The 23917-nt window shown below is 37.6% G+C and overlaps 7 protein-coding genes across 7 annotated transcripts; 3 read left to right on the forward strand and 4 right to left on the reverse strand.

Annotated features, from left to right (window-relative positions):
* Window positions 1–2496: 2496 nt before the first annotated feature.
* GCK72_006300 (uncharacterized protein) lies at window positions 2497–5661 on the forward strand (the record flags this gene model as incomplete). The annotated part of the gene is made up of 5 exons (XM_053725563.1): window positions 2497–2607; window positions 3481–4052; window positions 5143–5301; window positions 5352–5468; window positions 5517–5661. 5 exons carry the CDS (start codon window positions 2497–2499, stop codon window positions 5659–5661), a joined length of 1104 nt encoding a protein of 367 aa, XP_053589757.1.
* A 284-nt stretch (window positions 5662–5945) lies between these two features.
* Window positions 5946–7031, forward strand: GCK72_006301 (uncharacterized protein; the record flags this gene model as incomplete). The annotated part of the gene is made up of 5 exons (XM_003113357.2): window positions 5946–6029; window positions 6076–6140; window positions 6238–6498; window positions 6547–6904; window positions 6951–7031. 5 exons carry the CDS (start codon window positions 5946–5948, stop codon window positions 7029–7031), a joined length of 849 nt encoding a protein of 282 aa, XP_003113405.2.
* A 2584-nt stretch (window positions 7032–9615) lies between these two features.
* GCK72_006302 (uncharacterized protein) lies at window positions 9616–9996 on the reverse strand (the record flags this gene model as incomplete). Its single annotated transcript, XM_053725564.1, has 2 exons — window positions 9616–9804; window positions 9895–9996. 2 exons carry the CDS (start codon window positions 9994–9996, stop codon window positions 9616–9618), a joined length of 291 nt encoding a protein of 96 aa, XP_053589758.1.
* Window positions 9997–11785: 1789 nt separating this feature from the next.
* On the reverse strand, window positions 11786–12670 carry GCK72_006303 (uncharacterized protein; the record flags this gene model as incomplete). Its single annotated transcript, XM_053725565.1, has 4 exons — window positions 11786–11846; window positions 11892–12109; window positions 12156–12358; window positions 12484–12670. The coding sequence occupies 4 exons, from the start codon at window positions 12668–12670 to the stop codon at window positions 11786–11788; spliced, it is 669 nt and encodes a 222-aa protein (XP_053589759.1).
* A 913-nt stretch (window positions 12671–13583) lies between these two features.
* On the reverse strand, window positions 13584–14954 carry GCK72_006304 (uncharacterized protein; the record flags this gene model as incomplete). The annotated part of the gene is made up of 8 exons (XM_003113628.2): window positions 13584–13748; window positions 13894–13969; window positions 14020–14119; window positions 14170–14249; window positions 14301–14532; window positions 14584–14687; window positions 14745–14822; window positions 14872–14954. 8 exons carry the CDS (start codon window positions 14952–14954, stop codon window positions 13584–13586), a joined length of 918 nt encoding a protein of 305 aa, XP_003113676.2.
* Window positions 14955–18262: 3308 nt separating this feature from the next.
* On the forward strand, window positions 18263–23596 carry GCK72_006305 (uncharacterized protein; the record flags this gene model as incomplete). Its single annotated transcript, XM_053725566.1, has 12 exons — window positions 18263–18395; window positions 18739–18859; window positions 18909–19015; window positions 19201–19311; window positions 19361–19906; window positions 19960–20105; window positions 20151–20236; window positions 20286–20698; window positions 20746–21660; window positions 21706–21763; window positions 23152–23510; window positions 23559–23596. The coding sequence occupies 12 exons, from the start codon at window positions 18263–18265 to the stop codon at window positions 23594–23596; spliced, it is 3033 nt and encodes a 1010-aa protein (XP_053589760.1).
* GCK72_006306 (uncharacterized protein) lies at window positions 21781–22983 on the reverse strand (the record flags this gene model as incomplete). Its single annotated transcript, XM_003113678.2, has 4 exons — window positions 21781–22002; window positions 22046–22309; window positions 22360–22544; window positions 22590–22983. The coding sequence occupies 4 exons, from the start codon at window positions 22981–22983 to the stop codon at window positions 21781–21783; spliced, it is 1065 nt and encodes a 354-aa protein (XP_003113726.2).
* Window positions 23597–23917: the final 321 nt, after the last annotated feature.

Below are 23917 nucleotides of genomic sequence, written 5' to 3' on the forward strand. Positions count from 1 at the left end.
GAATCTGATTCTTTGATAATCAGTGCCACTCCCTGACCTACTCTCTGAGAAGTTTTTCAACACTTGATTTAGTTTCTTTTCCGCATTCCGTCATCGTGAATCCTCCCACGCCGTCATCTCAATTTCAGCTCAAATTGACATCATCACCCTTCTCTGATTGTCCTTTTTACGTAAACGATTCCAGCGAGACAGTATGCTAAAATGAGAAAAGTCAGACACTGAATGCTGATAAATGCAGCACCAAGAAAGTGACCATTTTGGAAAAGCGCCTCGTTGTGCATGCAAACCGTCGAGAGTCTAACTAAACCGATAACAAATGATAAGAGAGAGAGGGGCAACAAGACTTGAAGCAAAGTGAAACGAGCCGTTTTGAGTTGCTTTTTGTATATATTTCGAAAACGAAATAATTCCAAACTGATGAGTATTGATGAGTGTTCTGCAAATCAACCCGGAATCTTGTGAATTTCGATTTAATTATCTCCGCTACCAGTTGCCTTTCTCTCTAATTTCGTCACTCCTTTCTCCTATTTTTGGAGTAGAAATACCTCCCAGTGATCGTCGACATCATCTGTGTTTCTCTTCTTATCCCTATCCGTTTTCATGATTCACTCGAATGTTTTTGGGTGCGGTCGCGCGTGATTCTTGCACTTTCTCTTGAAGAACAGTGACACTTCATCATTGTCAATCATTTTGTTTGTTTTTATCTCTTTCTCTTTAAATGTTACTTATCTAATTTATAGAAAGTACTCTCTACCGGCAACTCTTACAGGAAACCGAGAGCGAGGGTAATTAAAATGGCTTATCATCTGGAAAAATAGGCGTTGCCCTCGAGGCAGTATAAAAATATATCAATTCAGAGAGCAATGATGCGCTTTTTCCTTCCGAACATTTCAAGAGTCACTTATCAGTTCATGATTCTTAATCTGATTCCAATTGTTACGCACGAGTCTTTCATTTTTGCCTTTAGAATGATGTTTCAGAAAAAATTAGACTCAAGATTCAAAAAATCAGAAAATAGAAGACGGTTACGGTAGAATATTAGGTGTAAAAATTGACCTGTGATCAGTAAAAAGCACTCATTGTTGTTTCCCTTCTTTCTGTTGTAATGGCATAATCAGCATTGGAGCGGCGCTAAATTCTGAGAGTAGATTGTCTGAAAAAAGGTTGTCATTCTTCGAATACCCTCAAAATGCCAATGGATTCTTGTTTTTTTGTATGTGTCTGTGTCCAAAAATTCAGCAATGCTTCGCAGGTCGAGTGGACGTAGGAGACGAAAGCAATATAGAGAAGAAGAAGTCGTAATTGATTATATGATATAATTGAACATGACTTCTTCTCCCCCCTCCAATCACTTTTTTCTTGTCGTTTTCATTCAGAGATGGTGTGGTGGTCTCGCTCGCTTCGTTTCCATTTTGAACTGATTTCTGCCACTAATTCATTGGCATCACCAACTGATGTCGGCAGGGGCCAGAGGAAAGCGAAATCTTTTCTTTTTGAGGTAATCACTTGACTGATTCGAAGTGATTTTTTAGCGCTTTTTACATGAAGATAATGGTCAAAAATCGTACCGGAATTCGAGTAGAAAAACACGTGTCCGTACATTTTTGAAATTTCTAGATCAAATCAAAGGCTTTTCCGGACATAGAAATATCGACTAGTTATGATTCATAAGAATGATTAGATAGCTGTCAAACCAGTTACATCTTCACAAGTAGAGCTTCGATCATAACACAATCGGAACTGATTCTGATTACAGTCGAATTCTTTGTTTCGATTCTAGAACTCTTAAGAGGAGAGACATCATTTAACCCATTATCTAGATCGTTAGACCTTTCCCGATCGGCTGTGATAATATTTCACCATTTACGAGATTTATTGTTATGGCCTTTTTCGCGTCTTACTGTAGACCCTCAGCTATTTCGAGAAGCTTTCATTGTACGAGAATCCACGACTTTGCAGAATCTGCAAACTGAGAACATTCTGAACCCGAGTACCCAAAATCTCTGTCTCGACCACTAGAACACCAAATCATTTCCCGTGTCAATCAATTATCACTTTTCCTTTATCTACATTTACCTCATTCATTCACTGCCACCAAAATTTTTTTAAAATCAAAAAAGACCCAAAACAGACGATCATAAACCATTTTCTCTCCTTGTTCTCCTTCACTTCCCTCAACGACTGCCCCCAGAAAAAGTGGGCGGAGTTTGATCAGCGATTGGGTTGCAGTCGGTCGAAAAGGCTGCAGTGTCGTCCCAACGTCACCTTCACGCCTTCGAATGTTTTCTGAAGTTTCTTCTTGGATTCTCACCTTCCGGATCATGACTTTTATCTAAAAGTGCACAAAGAGACTCCTCTCTCGTTCCTCTCTTCTTTCCTTCTCTTTGCTGTTCTTTTCTTTTTCTTTTCAATAGAGTAAACATACACAAACATAGTTTTTCTTGCTTTTCCATTTTTCTTTTCTTCACTATTTCACTATTTCTTCTCATTTCGTCAATGCACATTTTTGCAGCTGACACTGGACAATCTGAAATTCGAATACTTTCCATTCAGATCCAATCCATTAATATTATGAAAACTATGGAACCTTCGAAGATTGATGAAGATGTAAGTTGCTCTCTTTTTTGTCTTTTCTCAGTATTTTCAACTTTAGTTTTATTTCAAAAGTTTTCATCATAAAAAGTTTGGAAATTTGATGATTATGATGATGATGTTGATGATAGGTAAACACTTGAAACCGTATCTCTGTCTATTGCAAACTCGCTCTATTGACAATCACTTTCTAATCAGTAGAATCAATTTCTTGTTGCAAACAAATTGAATGTTGTGCCTGTTTCTGGAATTCAAAGTATCCAACCCCCCAAATAGAACTCATCATCATTTCCGCTTGTGACGTGCAACAATTTATTACGAAAGTGTGTGAATACAGACAAAAAATATTGTTTTCTTTTTTAGCCCCATATAGGTATACCCTTATACGCATATAAATTACGTACAATAGAAATGTGTGAGTCATTTTGGCGAGGTCCTATTCAGAACAGTCCTTCTTTTTCTTCTTCTTCTTCTCTGTATCTTTTTTTCCTCCGTCCGTCCGAAGACTTTTCCTCATCATCATCGAGAAATCACTTTTGTATGTTGCGTGTTGTCTGCTTCCATTTTTGTTTGGGGGTTTTCACCGTGGCCCTACAACGAAAAAGACGGCTAATCAATGGTGATAATCAGGAGGGGAAGAGCGTGTGAAACCCGGAGAGTGTGAGACATTCGGATGGTCTTGACGATATAGTATGGATACCGAAAGAGAGCGGAGAAAGGACGGTGTATTAAATAATGGCACTGGTTTTTTTGGAATAATTGATAGAAAAATAATGAAAAGAGAGATAGAAGAAACGCAGATAGAGAAAGCAACCTTTTAGAAATATTTGGAATAGTTGAGGACAAAATAACATATATGAAATTTAATTACAATCAGAGTTTTTACAGGCGTGGGCTGATGTCATCGACTTTATCAAAAGAGATTCTAGCAGTCAAACTCCACCAATTGAAGGTGAGCATTCAGAGAGAAGAGCCATTGTATCGAACTTTGAAATTCCAGTTCATGAAACTCGTCGATATGCGTTCTCTCCACTTGTTACACCAAATCTCAATTCTGCCGGAACTATCAATCACCGTTTCGCACCGATAAATCTTCCAACTCGTGAGCCTCCAAGAATGGAACTTCCACCAACTCCACACTTCCAAGCTCCATTCTCTCCTCAACCAACTCCAGTTGAACAAGTTCCCAACTACAGTCCACCACATCCACCACCAAGTTATCAGTATCATGATTATTATCCAATGACTTCGTGCTATGATGTGGCAACCACTTCATATGGGAATCCACCATATTACCCATCAGAAGTGACCGCTCCTCCAACTACTACTGAAATCGTTTATCATCCACTGAGCCCTCCAACTCGTAAGAGTGTAACGCCTCCATCGAGTCCAGAAACGGCAACTCTCGGTCCGATTGCTTCACAATTGCCTGTCATCAGAACAGATATTCCTCTTCATCGGTTAGTTACTTTTCAATTCTTTATTCTCGATTACTTGTTTACCGTTTTCTTGTTTTGTTTCTATTAGAGAACCTATCATCTAAGCGAAGTGTTTCATAACTAGACCACCGGGGGGACACTTTTGATATATCCGTTTTGATAAAACGCGCGAAGAATCGAAAAAAAAACCGGGAAGACGGCAAAAGATAAAGAATACGCGGCATTCATTCCAAATCGATTATCTGTTTACAACCATAAAAGCAATTTCGGAATTCCAATCTTTGCGGCAATATGAAAAGAGTAGTTGGCAAAACTTCTGAAAGGATTCACCTTGTCATGCAAATCAGTGCATTCCGATGAATTGCGCGGGCGTCGTCAGAGGGCTCACAGTAGGTGGTCTAGTGCCACTTTCTTTCATTTTCCGTCAAATTACCGCATCTAGTTCTAAGAAGCAACAACAAGGAAGAATGAATTGAAATTAGGCAACTTCTACCGTAAAGAAAAACGAAACAAAAAACGAGAGAGAGGGGATTGTTGCCACGTCATATGTTAAGTAAATTGCTCAAACATTAGAACGTTCACTCTATATTTTAGACTATCGAAATCCAGTTATTTTACCTAGATTAGTCACTCAACACTCTCAATTTTCTATTTCTGCCACCCCCGCGAGGCTGCTAACAGTTTTCCATGTTTGTTGACATAATACTTCTTTCCGATCGCAGAGTGTTGGCGACACGGTCAACGATCAGCTTAGCCCGGGGGCCCTGTCGCGTTCCGCAAAAGAATACAATCACAGATAATCAATCAAGTCGTTGACATATTTTGGCACGAATCAGAGAAAGAGATTCTCACGTTTTGTTTCTCCAAAAAATCACTTCCGGTTACAAACAAGGGTAGTCCTTCATATTACCTCCCAGTCCAGAATGTAATCTCAAAAAATGGAAAAAGAATTTGTTAATACACATCTACATACCACAATCATCTCAGGGTCACACTCTTCATGTTGCATTATTTATCGCTGCGCAACAAACAACACAGCCTTTTTGCTTCTTGTCATCACGCTTTCCTCTCCTTTTTTATCATCTCTGATCATCAATGAATTCGATTACAGACTACCGCACGACGAACTCGATTCAACTCGATCATCGCCGTCTTCCTATTCCACTTCATCGGGCGATCGATCTCCACCACGTAGTAATCGGCGTATCAAGAATCCCCAAAGCAAACAGTCGGTTGTGCACGCATGCACGTATCCCGGATGTTTAAAAAAGTAGGCGGATTACTGTAGATGCCTCAGAAGTAACCTGTTTTTGTTTCCAGATACTCAAAGTCTTCTCATCTGAAAGCTCACGAGAGAACTCATTCCGGTGAGAAACCATTCGTTTGCAAATGGCAGAACTGCTCATGGAAGTTTGCGAGAAGTGATGAGCTCACAAGGTAACGACACGCTTCAATGATCATCTTTTCATATTAAAATACTTTCAGACATATGAGAAAACACACTGGAGACAAACCATTCCGTTGCAGTATCTGTGATCGTACATTCGCTCGTTCTGATCATTTGAGCCTTCACATGAAACGTCATAGTCCTCCACACACGTTGCATCAACATAAAATTGAACAGTGTTAATCAGTGATATCATTCCAAAATTGCTTTAACTCTCTATTTATATTCACTCTTCAATTTCTTTTCGGTATCCCTCCAATCCTCTCCATTTTGCCCCACGTCAAGTTCTGTGTTATCTCCTTGTTCTCTTTTCATCCGCCCACTCTCATTTCAACAATTACTGGTCCACGTTTTCTTTTTTCTTCGGAAATCTATTATTCGTTCTACTGCCCCAACAAATGTTTCTTTAAAAACTTCTTTCATAAAAATGAAGCAATTCTTACTTTTTCTCTCAAAAACGAAACAAAATGGAGACGAAACAGTCAATGGATTGTATCCTGAAGAATCCAAATGCTAAATCCAATAAACCGGTCATTCCAAGACTGATTACTGTAGCTACAAAAAATCGCGATTCGGAGTGAAAATAGTTGTTTCCAGGTCAATCCACTGAACATTATAATCGAGTCAAAATCCGGACAAATTGATAAAACTCTCGAGTTGAAGTGAGTCAATAAGTCAATATCATTACACTGGTTGCACTCATTGATACCCGATCAGTTGCTCAGAAATCAGCCGACCAACAACATCCTTTGTTTCCAGAAACATCTATCCATGTCGTGTGGCTTTTCGCATTCAAACAAATGGACCAACCCGATATACTGTCTGTCCGAATAAAGGATTTCTGAGTATTGGTGAAAAATCAATGATACAAATAACAATGATTGATGGAAACAAGTACCAATCAAATCATCAATTCATCGTTCAAGCAATGCCTGCTCCTGGAGATTTCGCTGATCGAAAACTCATTTGGAAGCAGCCGAATTATCTTGGAATTCTGACGAATACCAGAGTCAAAACCATGTGAGAAAATATAGAAATGAAGTCAGTTTATCAGAATATGACTTTCAGGAGACCTGGACAACCTCTGTCAAAGCCTCGTTCGAAAAGCCCAAGTGGATTAACAACTCCGATTGATAATAGTGGAATGAACTCCCCAGCTGTTATGGATTCGAATGAGTCACTAGTTACTCCAAGTGCTCCTAGCTGGACTGCGCCGGTCTCATCCATTGATCATGGAAAATATGCTGATAAAATCAATGACTTGGCATCTCAAGTGAAGAAAGCTATTGCTGAAAAGAATACTCGTGCGAGTGAAATGGTTTCTGTTGTCAATCAGATTAAATCCATTGAGGTTGAATTGGACAGACAGGCGCAATTAGTCAATGAAATGAGTGAAAGAGTCAAGAAAGGAGAGTTGCAATACTCGGTAACTCGGCAGTTCAGAGCTTGAAACAAGTGAATTCTTATTTCAGAATCTTGTATTGCATGAGAGAACAATCAGATCCGATTTGGAGCGTATGAAGAATAATGATATGGATCCATCCGGGCCGTAGTGAACTTATTGACATGTTTGAGAATGAAGAAATGCTTGAATTTTATTGTTTTAGTTTATAACCTAAAATTTGATGAAAGTCAAAGTTTGAAAGAATTGTGAAGTAGTCTGCATTGGCTAAAAAGATTACATCAGAGATTGAAGAGTTGTGAATGAATGGAAGAGGAAGACGGAAATTGGAGAGCATTTTCGATAGATGACATATAAATTGTCTAATAAAATAATACAATTCTCAGGCAGCTATGACCTCTACTACCGTAAAAGGCTGGAGGATTCAATCGAAATCCCCGTTGAATATACCGGAAATCGCCGACGCTCGTGGAGTAGCCATAGAAAATGAGAAAATAAATCATAAGTTCGATATTCCGGATTCAAAATTTCATCTGTTAATTAAAGTCCGCCCAGGCACTGAAGATGATAATTATTCTACATATTTAAAACTGAAACATAAAATTTGATTTTGTGACTTTCTTTTTTTTAAAATAAAATTGTTGTTTTGAGTTTTATAGAAAACCAACCGTTTCACCTCAAATTTCTATTGAACTGCCTTTTCTCTTTTAATAAATTCAACCACTTGCTCTCCGCTTTCACTTTCGTACGCGATGTCATTGCGAACGATACCTTATCGTTCGTGTCGTCTCTCCTCTTTTCCGTTTCCTGAAAATATTGTGTAAAGGGATTAGAAACAAAAAATGGGAGAAAAGAAAGGATAAATCTCATAATGAAACCTATTTACTTCTACCAATCTATGCAAGGCAAATACATGAAAAATACAATAATCGAAAAAATCTGACTATGTACTATAAATATGAACTATACAATCTATTCGGCTCTGTTCCAAAATCGGAGGCCCATAAAAAAATCGGAGGCCCATGGCAGAATCGGAGGCCCGTAAAAAAATAAGAGGCCCGTAGCAGAATCGGAGGCCCGTAGCAGAATCGGAGGCCCGTAGCAGAATCGGAGGCCCATGGCAGAATCGGAGGCCCATGGTAAATAGAGAATGTCACCGTTTATAAATGATGAAAAACTCCCTTATTAGCATCTGAAGTAGTGCAGAAGTCTGAAAACCATGTTGTAACTACATGATGCGCAAAGCTGATTATTTTTTTTTCATTCATTGCTAATTATAACAGATCTTTTTAACACATTTATTTACCCGAAGAAAGTGACATATTTATGTGAATAATTGTTAAAGGAAAAAATGGGAAGCAACTATCCGCTTTTGCCAGTTTGTACTTTAGGTGCCTTGGGCATCTTTGGAAGTTTTGGAGGCTTCGGAGTTGTAGGGGATTTGAAACCCGAAGAGGATTTTTTCGTTTTCTTTGTCGTTGTGGGGCGACCTGTTGTAACATGTCTTGATCTTGTGGGCGGGTTAGGGGGGCTATGAATTATGGAATTCTTAGTAGTAGTAGTGAGTTTACTTTGTGGTTTTTTAGTTGTATAACTAGGAGTTTTAGTAGGTTTAACTCTCGTAGTTTTAGGCAAAGTTGAAGAAGAGAAGGGGGTAGTAGAAGACATCTCAGATGTTCTGCGTCCACCTCGTTTGATTGTAGTTGTTTGGGAAGGTGTCGTGTATATGAATTGTATTTGAAATACAGAGCTCACCTTGGACGATCCTCTTTCGATCATCCCAAAAACCCACTTTGTCTTTCTTCTCAACATGCGGCCCCTGTGATGTTTTGCTCGATAGACACATGTTTCGTCAATTTCAACTATTTTCCCTTGAACATGATTTCGGTTACATTTTTCCTTTTTTTTTTACTCACCCGGTCCTCCTAATTTCATATTGGGATTTGCTTCGCTTTCTCTTTTGAACCATTGTTTCGTCATCTACCTGAACCATTCCTGCACTTCAACAACGGTAGTATGACTTATTCCAAATTGCTTGCTGACTTCTACCACAGTCTTGGAAGGATTTTCAATCCATTCCGCCGCTAAATAGAAGACTTCCACAACTGTCAGCTTTAGGTTTTCAAAAAACGATCCAGCTCTAAAAAAACGATCCAGCTCTAAAAAAACGATCCAGCTCTAAAAATTGCTTTTTCTCGTACCGCATTGAGGTTTTTGATGATTCCTTGTTCCTCCATGATTCCTTGTTCCTCCTCCGAAGCCACCAAAACTTCCAAAGATGCCCAAGGCACCTAAAGTACAAACTGGCAAAAGCGGATAGTCCCATTTTTTTCCTTTAACAATTATTCACATAAATATTCGTGTAAATAAATGTGTTAAAAAAGATCTGTTATAATTAGCAATGAATGAAAAAAAAATAATCAGCTTTGCGCATCATGTAGTTACAACATGGTTTTCAGACTTCTGCACTACTTCAGATGCTAATAAGGGAGTTTTTCATCATTTATAAACGGTGACATTCTCTATCTACCATGGGCCTCCGATTCTGCCATGGGCCTCCGATTCTGCTACGGGCCTCCGATTCTGCTACGGGCCTCCGATTCTGCTACGGGCCTCTTATTTTTTTATGGGCCTCCGATTCTGCCATGGGCCTCCGATTTTTTTACGGGCCTCCGATTCTACCATGGGCCTCCGATTTTTTTATGGGCCTCCGATTTTGGAACAGAGCCATCTATTCAACTTTCACAAGAAATTAATTTATATGTTGGTTCCATTCTGCAGTGACAGCTGTTCTTCTTCTTCAATCCCTTCGGGTGACGAAGCATGCGCTGTCTCTCTGGAGCGATGACTCGAGTACCGAATCTGTCTCTCCGGTTGTTCGTTTCGTGAAGTAGACGTGAAAGGCAAGGAGAGCACTTTAGGACCTGAAAATGATTGCAAAGGAATGTATATCGGCTACTATTGGAGATACCGTCATATTCATTGAATGAAAAATAGTCCATTGTGCAATTTACCAACGCATTGAGACTTTCCCAAATCCTCAACACGCGACGACGTCCAGATGAACTCAGAATATCCTTTCTGACAAGTTTCTTGCTCAAATTGACATTGGGCATTTCGAGTAATATTGATGACACGGACACGTCTGAAATTGATTGGTTGTGCTTGAAAATCCAAGACTTGACGTACCAAGCTAATTGACCAATAACGACTCGTACGTTTGTGCCAAATTTCAGAAAAAGTGAAAACAAATTAACTGAGAAATCATCATGCTAAATAGGACTAAACCAGTCGGTTAACGCAGCCTAACGGCTGCTCAACCTCCTTTTCTACACCACCCTCCTGGGTGTTGTAGCGCCTGCTTAGTAGTTTTCTTTTAGTTAAGCATCCCCGGCAGAGAACACTTCATTCCCGTTTATTTTTCACGAGGGAGTCATGTTTAAAACGAAGTAAGAAGCTGAGGTCGTCAACATGGTCGAGAGCTCTGATGATTATACCAGTTACATCAAGCGAGTGTTGGCAGACTTTGTCGAGCAAAAGTTACGTGGGATCGTCAAGTCAATATTGGCTGAGGATGGGGAAAGAGAAGAAGCTGTAAGTGATGAGAGGCGGAATATCAAGCGTCGTATAAGGTCACAAAAAGAAAAATGGGAATCAGTGCAAAGGAAACTACAGGAAAATAGGAAACGTAAGATGAAGAGTGAAAAGAAGGCTAGGAGAATTTGTAAAAAGAAGATGAAGGCAGCGAATAGTCGAAATTGGCTGAAGTTTCGGGAATTGAAGTACAATTTTCTGGCTCGTAAGCAAGTAATACTGATGTCATCAGTCTATACTGTTCCGCTTGGCACCTATCGGGTATGGTGTCTGCTTCTCTCATTCGAAACTTTTTTCAATGCAAGAAATAAGAAAAGGAAATATAGTGCATGAAGGATGGTCAAGATTATAAGGATAATGGTCACGGAGATATTGAACTTATTCGAACTATTTTTTTCACGTACCTCGAGTGCGTATATAAAATAAAATAAATAAATAAACAGTTAGAACGTCATTGATTTTCAGATAAGTTTTCGAGAAAGTTTCTCAATGACTTTTTGATAGCTCCTTTTTTCCCTTTTCAAGAGGCGAGGGATCTTTCAAATATCAATTTCAACTTTTGACTGATCGGCGACGATGTCGTTTCCTTCTAAGTGTGGCAGACTAAGACCATGTTTTATCGAATCCTCATCCCAGATTGTATTATTTTTTGAAGATAACCGAGCTACGGCAAAGTTCTTTATTCACAAATCACCATCACTTCTTGAGTAGTATTCTATTATTCTTATTACTCTTTTACTACATATGTATCCTTAATGATCACATGAAAACATTCACCCGAAAACATTATTCTAAGGCAGACAGTAAAGCAACAATAAATAAAGAGACCTATTTGTTAAATTAGCAAATAAATTAAAATATTAATATAAATCATTTTTTACTTTTACCATATGATTCCTCAAATTCTGGTCTTGATTCGCCTCGCTCTCAATCTCAAATGGTTTGACGACTCCTCTCAATTCTTATATGTCTTCATAAGAAAAATTCAGCGCTTCAGAAATTTCTACTCGATGTTTGTATACTCTGCAGTTGATAGTTCTTTTGTGGCTTTCCATAACTCTTTTCTAAATAAGATATCGACAAACGGTGAAGTGCATTTGAATTATCAGGATTTCTGCAGTATTTTTGCCAAATTTCAGAAGTTTCTCTAGTTAATTGTGTTATTCCAATAACACGACTCTAAAATCTGCTCATTCAGTTATCATCTGTATTAGGTATATTGTATTCCCAATAAACCTTTATTCATTAACCACTGACTTAAAACTCTTTATTCAAAAATTACTTTAGGGTAATACACGTGATTGTTCAAAGTTACTGGTCAAGGATTATGCGAACAGTGACGTTTTTGATATACTGGGTGTCATAAATATATCTGAAAATATGACATTTAATCCAAAGTTTTTAATCAGAAAAACACCTTACTTGTTTACTCAGCATCTTTTTCCATTTTGCCATTCTCTTCTTGTTTGACAGACTTGGTTCGTTATCCATTTTATCTTTGATAATATCAAATGCATCGAGTATGTTGGTCACATTGCGATCTCTGTACGGGAATGGGCGTGATGACGCTTCCACTGTAATCATAATTGCTCCGAATAAGCGTTCCATTATCGTTGTACTTTCCCTCTTTGTTATCTAAAAATGAGATTACTGGCTGATCACAACATATACAAATTCTTACGTTTCGCTTACTCCCATTTAAATAAAACTTCGCATCATATGCTTTCTTGATCAGTTCCATGTCATCCTTTGCCAAAATGGGCTTACCAAAGTCATACAGATGCTCATAGACAATTTGCATATTCAGCTTGGAGGTTGGAGGAGAAAGAGGACTGTGAGGATTTGAGGACGATGGGCTCGATGAAGCTCGAGTCTTCAAATTATCTGTAAAAATTCCATTAGGAACTAACAAATCACGGACATCTGTACATCCGTCTCAAAAAACTAGGATATCTAATTTTTTTGGAAACACAGACATCTGGAGAGAAGAGTGGAATACATTAACTTACCAATCGAATGGTCCGAACTTTCTGAGCCACCTTCCGATCTATTCGAGTTCTGGAGATGAGGAGAGGTTTCTCGTGATATGGAGCCTTTCGAAAAATTGTCGGTTTCCATCAATTTGTTCGAATTATCTCGAGTATTGTCGTTAACAATAACTTCGTTCGCATTATTATCACAATATAAATGAACCATTTTAAAGACACTTTCGACAATTAGATGTGTTGCTTCTATAAAAAAGTTGACTCCAAGTTTGAAAAAGGATATTTTTGGGGATTGAAAGTTATGTGACTTGTGCAGTTACCAGTTATAAAACTATTGGGAATATGCTCTAAACGCGAAAATCAACGAAATCTGGAAAACTAGAATCATGGATGTACACCATTCATCCGGATCTCTGGAACACCAGAAATCATAAGAAGTATCAAGATTTTCTGCTATTAGAAACCCCCAGTCAATATGAGGATTGTTTCTGAAAGAGCCCATTTAGTTCGCGCTGGTAATTGATTAAAACATTACCAATTAGATGAATAAAAATGGTCCACATCGTCTTTATTGGAGTTGCAGCAACCATATTGGTACTTGGAGATTTAAAGACTGATTAGTTTTCCCCCGGGTTCTTACACGTGTTGTTGCTGTGGTTTTGCTCTTTTTGTTCTAGTTTTACACGTTTACTGGGAAGGACACGCCAGGAAAAAAGTTGGAAAGAAAATTGCACTTTTTGAAACGTTTTTTCAGTCCTGGGCTCTACGCTGTCTACAGTAAGAAAATTTGGCATCTTAAGTGAAGTAAGCAACTGCTGAAAATAATACTCGTGCGAGTGAGATGGTTTCAGTTGTTAATCAGATTAAATAAATTGAGGTTGAATTGGACATACAGGCACAATTAGTCAACGAAATGAGTAAAAGAGTCAAGAAAGGAGAGTTGCAATACTCGGTAACATGGCAGTTCAGAGCTTGAAACAAGTGAATTCTTATTTCAGAATCTTGTATTGCATGAGAGAACAATCAGATCCGATTTGGAACGTATGAAGAATAATGACATGGATCCATCCGGTCCGTAGTGAACTTATTGACATGTTTGAGAATGAAGAAATGCTTGAACTTTATTATAACCTAAATTGAGTATCATCTTGATGAAAGTCAAAGTTTGAAAGAATTGTGAAGTAGTCTGCATTGGCTAAAAAGATTACATCAGAGATTGAAGAGTTGTGAATGAATGGAAGAGGAAGACGGAAATTGTCGGAGAGCACTTTCGATAGATGATTGAAAAGCTGAAAGAAGGGGATTCAAAATTATTCAATTCTTAAAAATATTGAACCGTTATGTACTGTAATCTTAATATTCTCATTTGAAAAGAGTTCAGCTGACTGCCAATAACTTTCCGCTCTTCTTCTTCTTCTTTTTATATTTATTTACCTGTTCTGTGAATGTATTATCCAACCATCGGTTAGCAATTTGTGACTTCAATCGGATAAACAATTCATGTTCACTGCTGTAATCCATTTAATTGAAAATACAAATGCTAATTTATTTTAATCATACTTGTGTAATGGGGTCACCATAAAACTACGAAGCTGAGTCTTTTCTTGGTCATCTGTATAAGTCTCCAGACTTGTAATGTGTATGATGATTGTAATTGTGTCTGTAAGAAGAAAAGGGATTATAAGCAGGTGGAGAATTAATTGAACTCACTAGAAAGACCTTGGATTATGACACTTGTGCCCAAACAAAGGTAACTGACTGGTTTCATTGTTGGGAGGGATGTGAAGTTGCTAAAACAGTTATAGATTGGAAATTTTGGAGAAAACAAAATCCGATATTACCTATCAAAAAGTCCTTTTTCACATATTCCATCCAACATTTCAGCTAAAAGTTTTTCGTGAATATGATATGCCACGTGTCTTTGTATACTGTTTTCTACTACTTCATTCGGTAGAAAAACAGCTGGTTCGGAGATGGGTAACTCTATTTCTCCCTCCAAAAAGTAGCGAATTTGTTTGGATGGACTTATGTATGGTGCCTTTTTGAACATTCTGTATGACATTTCAGATGAATCTAAAAAATATCACACATGCAAGTTTTGTACGACGAAATTGAAAAACTTACTGAAGAAGATAGGGAAATCAACTTGAAGTTCGTGAATGTCGTTTCTGATCTTTTTATCCAAAGATTCAACCATTTTGTGGCAGACAATTTCTTTTATATTTTCTCTGAAATATTTGTTTTTAACAGGGAATTTTAGTATTTAATGTATAATAGAACCTTACTCAACTGCATCGTATATCAATGCCGTGACAAACCATCCATCAGTTATAGGATTCTCAATTATTAGTCCAGTGAAGTCGCTGAAAAAGGACTCAAACTAAAACATTTCACTTCAAAAATCAGAATTACCAATTAATAACACCATGTAGAAAAGGTAGTCCATTTGCAAAACTTGGAACGAGTGCCCCCAGAGATGCCCGCTTGAATTTCATATTTACAGAAAACGAATCATGGAATTTAAAGAAAAGAAAGTTGCGAATGTATTTCCCTGATATTGTAATTGAGAGATCGGTTATCTGAAATTTGACAAAATTTTGAAATTAATCATTCAGAAGAACTCACATTGAGGTAATAGTCTTTGAAAGGACCGGCAAGTTCGGATGAAAAGTTGGAAAATTTGAATTTTGTTATCTCAGTTTCTTTTAGAACAACTCCACAAATAAACCGCGAAGCTTCCATTGGAGGGAGTTTTGATTTTTGAAATGTATTTAGAAAGTGGGTAGACATTGATGATACATATTCTTGAATAGCATTCTGGGAAACCTGAACAGCCAGACATTGAAAGGAAGGAAGCAGTGATACTCTTACATCTATAATTAGGTTCTGTCCTGCTGATAAATTCGGATAAATTAAAAGAGGCAGAAGTAGTTTGAGCATTTTATCTCTGTAATAATCGAGACTTGAATCTGATTTGAGAGTAGTTTTTTTTTTCGTTTAAATACTGTCAAATTTTGATTCTAAAATGAGGAAAACTTTCAAAACGGGATGAAGAAAAAGTTCAGCTGTCTGTTTAAAACTGAGCACTACATTCTCAAAGAAGAATATTTATGTTTAAGAAAGATGTTCATTGATGATTCATCGACAAAACACATAAAATTGTGCAATAAAGGAGAGAGAAAACTCTTGTTATGGGGAACGAAACAGACGACAATACAAGGTGAAAAGATGAAAAAGAAGAGTGTTTGTATAGAGAGAGTATCGATTCAACAATGCTGCAAATACTATCAATATGTTCGCACTTCATTTCGTATTTAGTATTATGATAACGTTATACGGATGCTCCTGGAACGCGGCATTTGTACTATGGTTCTCTGCAAAACATAATTAAAGCCATTGTGAAAATGGAAACTGACAAGTTATATTTTCTAACAATCATAAAACGACAACAGACCCTCTATGGTATTTAAGTCAAACTCCCTTCGAGCAAAACTTGATAAATATCTCACTCTCATAATTACTAAGCCTCGTTTTATTCACTTGATCTCGTATTGTGTCAGTGACAATCTGTCCTTTAATAAACGAAATTAAGTTGATTTTGGTGTTGTGTTTACAATAAACTTACAAACCATTTGGTATATTAAAAACTTATGGGTAATGCTCTGATGTTTTTATTGGTCTAATGTTATAAAATTGAAATTTTTTGAGTCTGATTTGATGATTTTTATACCAGTAATATTACAGATTTGTACGGACAGAACAGTTCAGGTTGGCCCCCGTGTGACTTGTGTAGATCGAAGTCATTCGAATCCAATGTTCTGTAAAACAGATAAATTGAGCAGCTCCGGGTGACCAAGTTCTTCTTAGGCACATTTTATTACCATTCAGTGAATACCAGAAGAAATAACTGTTTTGTGGAGAAAAACTCACCGACATCTTGGGCGAGAGAAGATTTAAGACTTACTAAGTCGCTTACTTGGATACCAGAAAGGAAACACAATGTGAAGCCCTTATACTGTTCATACAATGTAAACTCATTCAAGGAAACTTCCGTCCCCGACGATGCTCTTGATATTTCGTCACTTTTTGGCTGACCTTTCGAATATTTACGTCGTCGTTTGTTTGATCAGTTTGATTCCACATTTTCAGATGTTTCTCTATCTTTTTCTCTTGATCAAACTTCAAAGAATCGTCATTTTCAGTGATAGAGTTGACATTTACTTCCCCTCCTGGAATGAGTACAAATCAAAAGGATGATAATAACTTTCCGGTGACATCAAGACCTCCACTGAGGCGCCACCGATTGTTGACTCCATGTCAAATGATTTCGCTTTAATCAAATTTTTATCATTACTCCATATTTGCTCGTTAAAGTTGAAGAACTTAATCTCGTGCAAAGCGGCTCAGTGGAATTTCCAAAAAATAAATAGAGATGGTTTAGAAATCATTAAAACCAAACTGATAAGATTACAATGGTAATGCATGTTCCTTATTTCACAATTTTACATCAAACAACAAGGCTGGAAAGGAATTCCTGAATGACTGAAATTGAGAATGACATGTTGCATGATTCATTCCAAAAGAGTGTGAATCATTGTATCTGGAAAATCAAAAAGTGTGGTAAAGGAGTTGTTGCAAAGTTTTGAAATGGAACTGAGTCATTTCAGAAACCGCGATAAGTAAAAACTGAACTTTTGATCATGATGGAGTATCGTAATCAGAAAACAACAAAACTTGATTCATTCTAAAAATCTGCAAAGTGCAAAAAAAATCTGCAAAAAAACCCTATGAGATGGTTACTTCGACGATCAAGAGAAGAGGGAAACCACTTGAAAACTTTATATAGCATAAACAAAATAGATCTAAAATTTTTGTCAGTTGCAACATAAATAGTTGCAAAAGATTTCGAACACAAAACTCTACGAGAAATCTAACCTATCTCTTTCATGACAAAACTGCGAGCAGATTCTATTCAAAAACTGGGACGAGAGCTTGATATTTGCACAACACGAAAATCAAAACCAGATTACCGAACTACAGCATAGTAGTGGGATAAAAACCAGACATCTTCCAGTTGTTCCTCTATGATCTCTATTCTCACTTGTTTCAGTTTGATGCAGATTGAATCAGTAGGTAACCACTCGACCAAAATCAACCCCGAGAAACTTCAACTGTTAAAGTGTCTAGTATTAATCCTGAAAAACGAGGCTTGTAACTTTTTGATATGTTCCGGGTAAACTATTTACATTGCTTCTTCTTATTTCAGAAAATGACGCATTAGTTTCAGTGAAACATTGTCACCACACCTAAAACCATCATAATCTGTTATAATCTTCCCTTTCGTCAACTCTTCCAGTCAAAAACTTTGATTCTTACACGCAACCCTCGTAAAAGTTGCGGTTCTTTTCAGAAAAAAGTTATTACAGTTATGTATTTACATATTCCCCACCTCCTTCTCGTCCTCCATAACCTCAATTTCTTTCTTCTGAATCATCATCGCCCTCTGCCCTCGTCTTCGATGATAATGATGATAATTCTTGAATTTCAGCAGAATGGCATAACATTTTCCCCGCAAAACTCAATGAGTGATTCAGTGTCTGAAAGTTTACTCAATGGTTTCAAAACTATGATAAGAGAAAAGAGAGAGAGCATAAAGCCGATTGGCGCTGAAAGAAAAAGTAGGAGGAGAGAGAATTTTCATTTTTCTGCTGAAACATTTTAATATAAAGCATTCGATTCTCTTTTCTGATCACTTCGTTTTTAAATGACTCAAACTGAAACCTACGACTTACAGACACAAAGGATGGCACCATCCAGTCAGAGTAATGGAAAGATTTTCGGACGATTCGATCCGATCCATATTGCTCTTGCCGTCACTTCTGTGATATTCTTGATTCTTTCTATCGTCTTCATTATTCTTTTTGCAACCAAGCACGGTAAGCCCATTCTTCGTTTTTCAAAATTATACTACTGTGGCTGTAGAAATACTGTAGAAATATAAGAATAATTTTTGTCCACAACCGGATTCTTTGGTTCAATTGATGTATCTAGCCCTGATTCCAATAAATTATAATATTTTAATGATCTAACTGAATAGTCTCTCTCATCTTTCCTCGCCTCGAGCTCTACACTATTTTTTTTTGTCCCATAAATGTGCAAACTTTCAAAATTAATTTTTGTTTCGAAACTATAAAGCATTTCGAAATGTTTTCTACTAATCTGAAAACTAATAAAAACTCTTGTTGATACAAAAACAATCGTTGATGTGAACCATTTCAGATACTTCCACTGGGTTCTTGGCGACCGGATTCACTAACAGTAAGACTGATGATGTATACAGTGAATGGAAAGGTCTTCTCAACAAAAAATATACAGTTAATTCGTTTGCCCTGGATGTTCAGTAAGTTTTCCATTTTGATTAATCTCCCTCTATTTTTCATTTCCTTCAGAAACAAAGCTGTTAGTGCCGTCTTCTCACTTCGAGACTCAGTATCTACCAGTGACGTTCAAAATGTTTTGTCTGGATCCAAATTGGCCTCCCAATTGGAAACAACTTGTGAGTTTTCATTCATAAATTTCATGGATTAGCATGCTACGAAGGTGTGAAAGTTGTTGGTATGATAAGAAAATGATAAGAGAACAAATAATGTACACACTGTGATTTATGATCGATGACGAGAAAAAACGGAAAATATTTGTAGCGATGTTGAAAATAGATACATGAATCATATAATAATTCAGATGGAGACAAAGCTACTGCAGTATGTCGTCAGGTACAAGCCTTCCCAGGAACATCTTCAGTTGCACCAGTCACTGCAGCAACCACAAAAGCTTCACCAGTTGTCGCTAGATGTAAGGAAACTTTGAATCAAAATGAATCATTCGAAATGATTAATTTCAGACTGTAACAGCAATCCAATTACTCGGGATGTTCTGATTGTTGTCGATATGAATGACCTCGCAAAGAACAATCACTCGGAGAAGATGGCCAGTTTGAATGCAGTCCGCAATAGTTTGATGAATGGACTCACCTTCCCACAAGCCAACGTCTTCTTGAAAGCAGTTGTTAACACTGAAGTCAGAGATATTTCAACTAAATGGGTCAGTGATGCAAACTCATTCAACGCCGATTTCAACAAACTCCTTGCAATCAATGACTTCGTTACTCAAACCTATCTCATCATGTCTGATATCTTCACGAAATCCATTCCAACAATCCAAACAGGACGCCAATATGTTCCTGGAGCACTTTTCGTTATCACCGACAAGCAAGTTTCTCAAAATCCAATCACCACAAATCCAAAAGATTACGGAGTATACGTTGGAATCATTGGAGTTCGTAAGCAGTACATTGATCAATACAAATCTTTGGTTGACAATTCACTCTCTTTCGAATCATGGACTGATCTTGGAAACAAAGATCCATTCGCAACAATGATTTGTTCTTGTAAGTTGTCTTTACTTGTTTTTACTCATGTTGTTTCACTGCAATATTTTCAGTCTATCAATTGCCAGCCACTCCAAAGAAGTCTTTCTACAACTATCCACTTGCTGAGCTAGACACAGTTGACACTCCAAAATGTCAAGTTCTTGATATTATCATTGCATTCGATATCTCCGAATCCCTCTCCAGAATTATTCTTCCAGTAAGAAAAATGTCACTTTCTTGATTTTCAACCAATATTTTTCAGAAATACGTTGCGTTCGCCAAGAGAATCGTGGCTCAATACAAGTACAAGGGTACTGATTTCACTCGTGTCGGAGTTTTGACATTCAAGTGAGTTTGAAAAGACCTAACGAATAGTTTGACAAGAATAAACTTTCAGTGACAAAGTAACCGAAAAACTCACTCTTACAAATGGAGTCGACTTGGCTACAATCAACGCAGCGATCGATTCAGTTGAATATCTAGGAGGCTTGACTGATGTCACCGCGGCTCTCAAGGCAGCGAAAGATCTTTTCTCGAAAGAATCTGATAATGCCCATTCCAAAGTTCTGATTGTTCTTTCCGATGCTGTACCAACTGTTGACACATATGCAGATGAAATTGCTGCCGGACAAGCTCTTTCTGCAGCTGGAGTCGCTACATTCTTCGTTGGATACAATCATTACAGTGATGATGTTCTCAAACAATTGGGACAAGTGACCAATCCAGCTTACGTCTTCGGAGACATGTCTGATGCATCTTTCAATGGAATCACTCAACAAATTCTCACTGCTTATCCATGTCCACAGCCAAGTAAGTCATACAGAGATCTCATTTATCAAAAGTTTGATTCATTCCAGAATGTGTCACTGCTTACTATGCTGTTGAAATCAGTGAGGCTACTGATGATTATGTTATTCAAAACCTCAAGGATGTCCTTGCCATTTCCAGCAAGGCCCAGCCAATGCAAACTGGAACTGAATCGTATCAATTGGTCACATACAACAACATCCATAACACTAAATTCGGTCCCCAAGGAGATGCCTCATTCAAATCGTTCCAGAATTTCGTTCAAGATTTGATTGACAACCCACAGAAAATCGTCAATCTGAGAAGCGGATACACTAATCTCCCGGAAGCAATCAATGAAGTGACCGCTGAATTGCAGAATCAAGCAGCCAAGAACACCCGATTCTCTTCGAACATCATCTTCATGGGACAAGCCAACAATGCCGTCTTGGACCCTGATCAAACTGTTCAAGAAAGAATGCAACATCTCAAGGATGCTGCTGCAAACTTGCAAGCTCAAACATCTGGATTTATCTATGTTGTTGATGACTCAAGAGATCCTGTAGATTTCGGAGATGATCTATGGTCCAGTGTCACCAGAACCGACCGTATCATTCAGAAGACTGATAACGTTGCTGATGCTTTGGATAACACAGACTACTACACAACGTGGAAAGCACTTTCTTGCTCACTTCCAGCTCTCACAACATGCTATGACACTCCACTCGACGTCGCCGTTATGATCGATCTTCAGAACAAAGACTACAATTTTATCAACTACATCACAACACTTATTTCTCGTTTCTCCTCTCAAGATGACACTCATTTCTCAATGGTCGCTTATGGATCTCGTCAAACTTCAGTTCTCTCTAACTTGGCAGTTCACAGTGCTGCAGATGTACAGGATATGGCTGTCACTTATGAAGATTGGAGAAATGGAACTTATTTCATGACTACAACAACACCTGTTCCAACAACTACTGACAGTAAGTGAACTAAAATGTTTATCCCCATAAAGAACATTCTTACAGAACCAAAGGAATTCTGGACGAATGATCTCTACCAAATTGATCAAAATGTGATGAAAGGGTACGTTGTTAAAATATTTATTTGCTATTTTCCTCTGAACACTCATCAGTACTCTTATGATTCTCTTCCCATTCGTATGGATCAGTCAATGCTTTTGGAGAGTAGAGAACCTTGATGCATTCAATTAATTGATCGTATTTCGGGGTTTTATATGGATCTGTTTCGGAAACCATCTTGAAAAAGTCCATTAGCACATTCTTTTCTCCTTTGAACAATTCTGGATTCACACCGTTTTCTGTCTGAAACGTTTACTTGTTAAAAAGAAGATTAGTTTAGTGTTACCATGATCTCCTTTAACTGTAGAACTTCTTCCGATTTTTCGAGATGTTTCCACGGAAGTTCACCAGAAAGAAGTTCGTAAGAAGTGTACATGACTGAAACTAGGTCATCATACGGAGATTGTTCACAACGACGATGAACTCGGATGGAGACATAACGTGTTGTCCCACGAAATCCTGCACGAACTCTCGGTTCTCTCCATTCTCCACTATCCAATTTATATCTTCGAACCAATCCGAAATCGAGTAGAATTAGTATATGACGACTCTGGAAGAATCTTGATAAATTGGGGGACAAGTTGACAACAATCAACTAACCGAGGGATATATTCCAAAGCACATATTCGCTGGTTTCACATCTCGATGCACATATCCAGTCTCGTGAAGATCTCGAAGAGCAGTAATTGATTGATGAATGATTCTTCCGACGGAACATTGACTCAATCTTTTATTCGGATTACTCTTTTTTATATCTCCAACGTTTATACTCAGAATTTGCATGACTGAAAGTTCGTGCTCGTAAAAAAGACTGAAGATTCACAACTCACTGATAAAATTGATTTTCTCCGTATAACCAGACCCGAAAATCAACGGAACATGAGGTTTCCCTTGCATTTTGAACATGACGTGTTGCTCGAGTATCATCCGTTTTGCCAACTTTCCTCTTCTCTTCTTCGGTTCCACTTTTATTGCAACTTCTTCTCCTTTCACAACATCAACTGCCAAATAGATCTCTCCATAACCACCTTTTCCAATCAACCCCTCAATCGACCATCGCTTTAAAAACTTCTCATTCAACTGCAAATGACTCGGTTCTTCACTTTCAATCTTCTTCATTTTCGGCAGAATCTCCTTGTTTGCAAATGTTTTTTCTTCATTCTTCTGATTTTGTGGTGCTCTCGGAGTCAAATTATTATCATCTTGTTTTGTTTCCTTCGACATAACTTGATCTTTTGGATTACTAATTTTCCATTAGAAACAATAATTTAAAATGATTAAATTGAGAAGCTGGGAAGTGTGAGACTGATAAAAATGGGGAGGAAAAAAATTAGGAACATCAGAACGAGAAGAGTGACCACGTAGAATGAAACAAACTTTCACTATTTTCAGAGTCTTCGATGCATTGGGAACTCAATTCGGATGTGGACACTACAGTGATGACGGAGATCGTATCTTTGCTCCAAATCTTTACATCTTCGCTTCCGATAACTTTAAATCATATGATGCTACAGTCTGGGCTGATTTCCAGACGGAATTGCACAGTAGATATGGATGTTGGGATTGTGCTGGCACTCCATCTTTCTTGTTCCTCTCAAGAAATGATGGCAAGGCTCCAGACACTCTTGGAAGAACAATCAAATTGTCTGATGCTGATCTTGATATTGATGCATCTGATGACACATCTACTCAAGCCAACATCAATTTGTTCAACAGTATTGTGAACTCCGTTTGTGTTTCTGGACTTCCAAGTAAGCTTTTTTCCAGATTTAACAATATAATAATTTATTTATTTTCAGCATGTGCATCATACACGACATGTGTACCTTTTGCCTGAATTCAATCCATCTCTGATTCACTACCCGACGAGCTTTAATTCTTTTCATTTTGTTTTCTCTTTTTTAATTTTCGCATTGTTGACGACTGACCAATAAACATGTTTTTATTGAAATCTAAAACAAGAAAAAGCAGAAATGATTTAAATGTGTTCGTTCAAATGTCTGAAATGTAGAAAAAAGGATTGTGGACGGGAAGAAAAATGCTAAGTAGATGAAGAACAAATAACTTATCTCTCGTCAGCACGGTTACACGGAAAAACCGGCATTGTAAGTCTCAACGTTATAAGAAAAGGAAAAAGAAAATGTATTAAAAAGAAAAG

The sequence above is a fragment of the Caenorhabditis remanei genome, chromosome II (genome assembly GCF_010183535.1).
Source record: "Caenorhabditis remanei strain PX506 chromosome II, whole genome shotgun sequence".
NCBI classification, from domain to species: domain Eukaryota; kingdom Metazoa; phylum Nematoda; class Chromadorea; order Rhabditida; family Rhabditidae; genus Caenorhabditis; species Caenorhabditis remanei.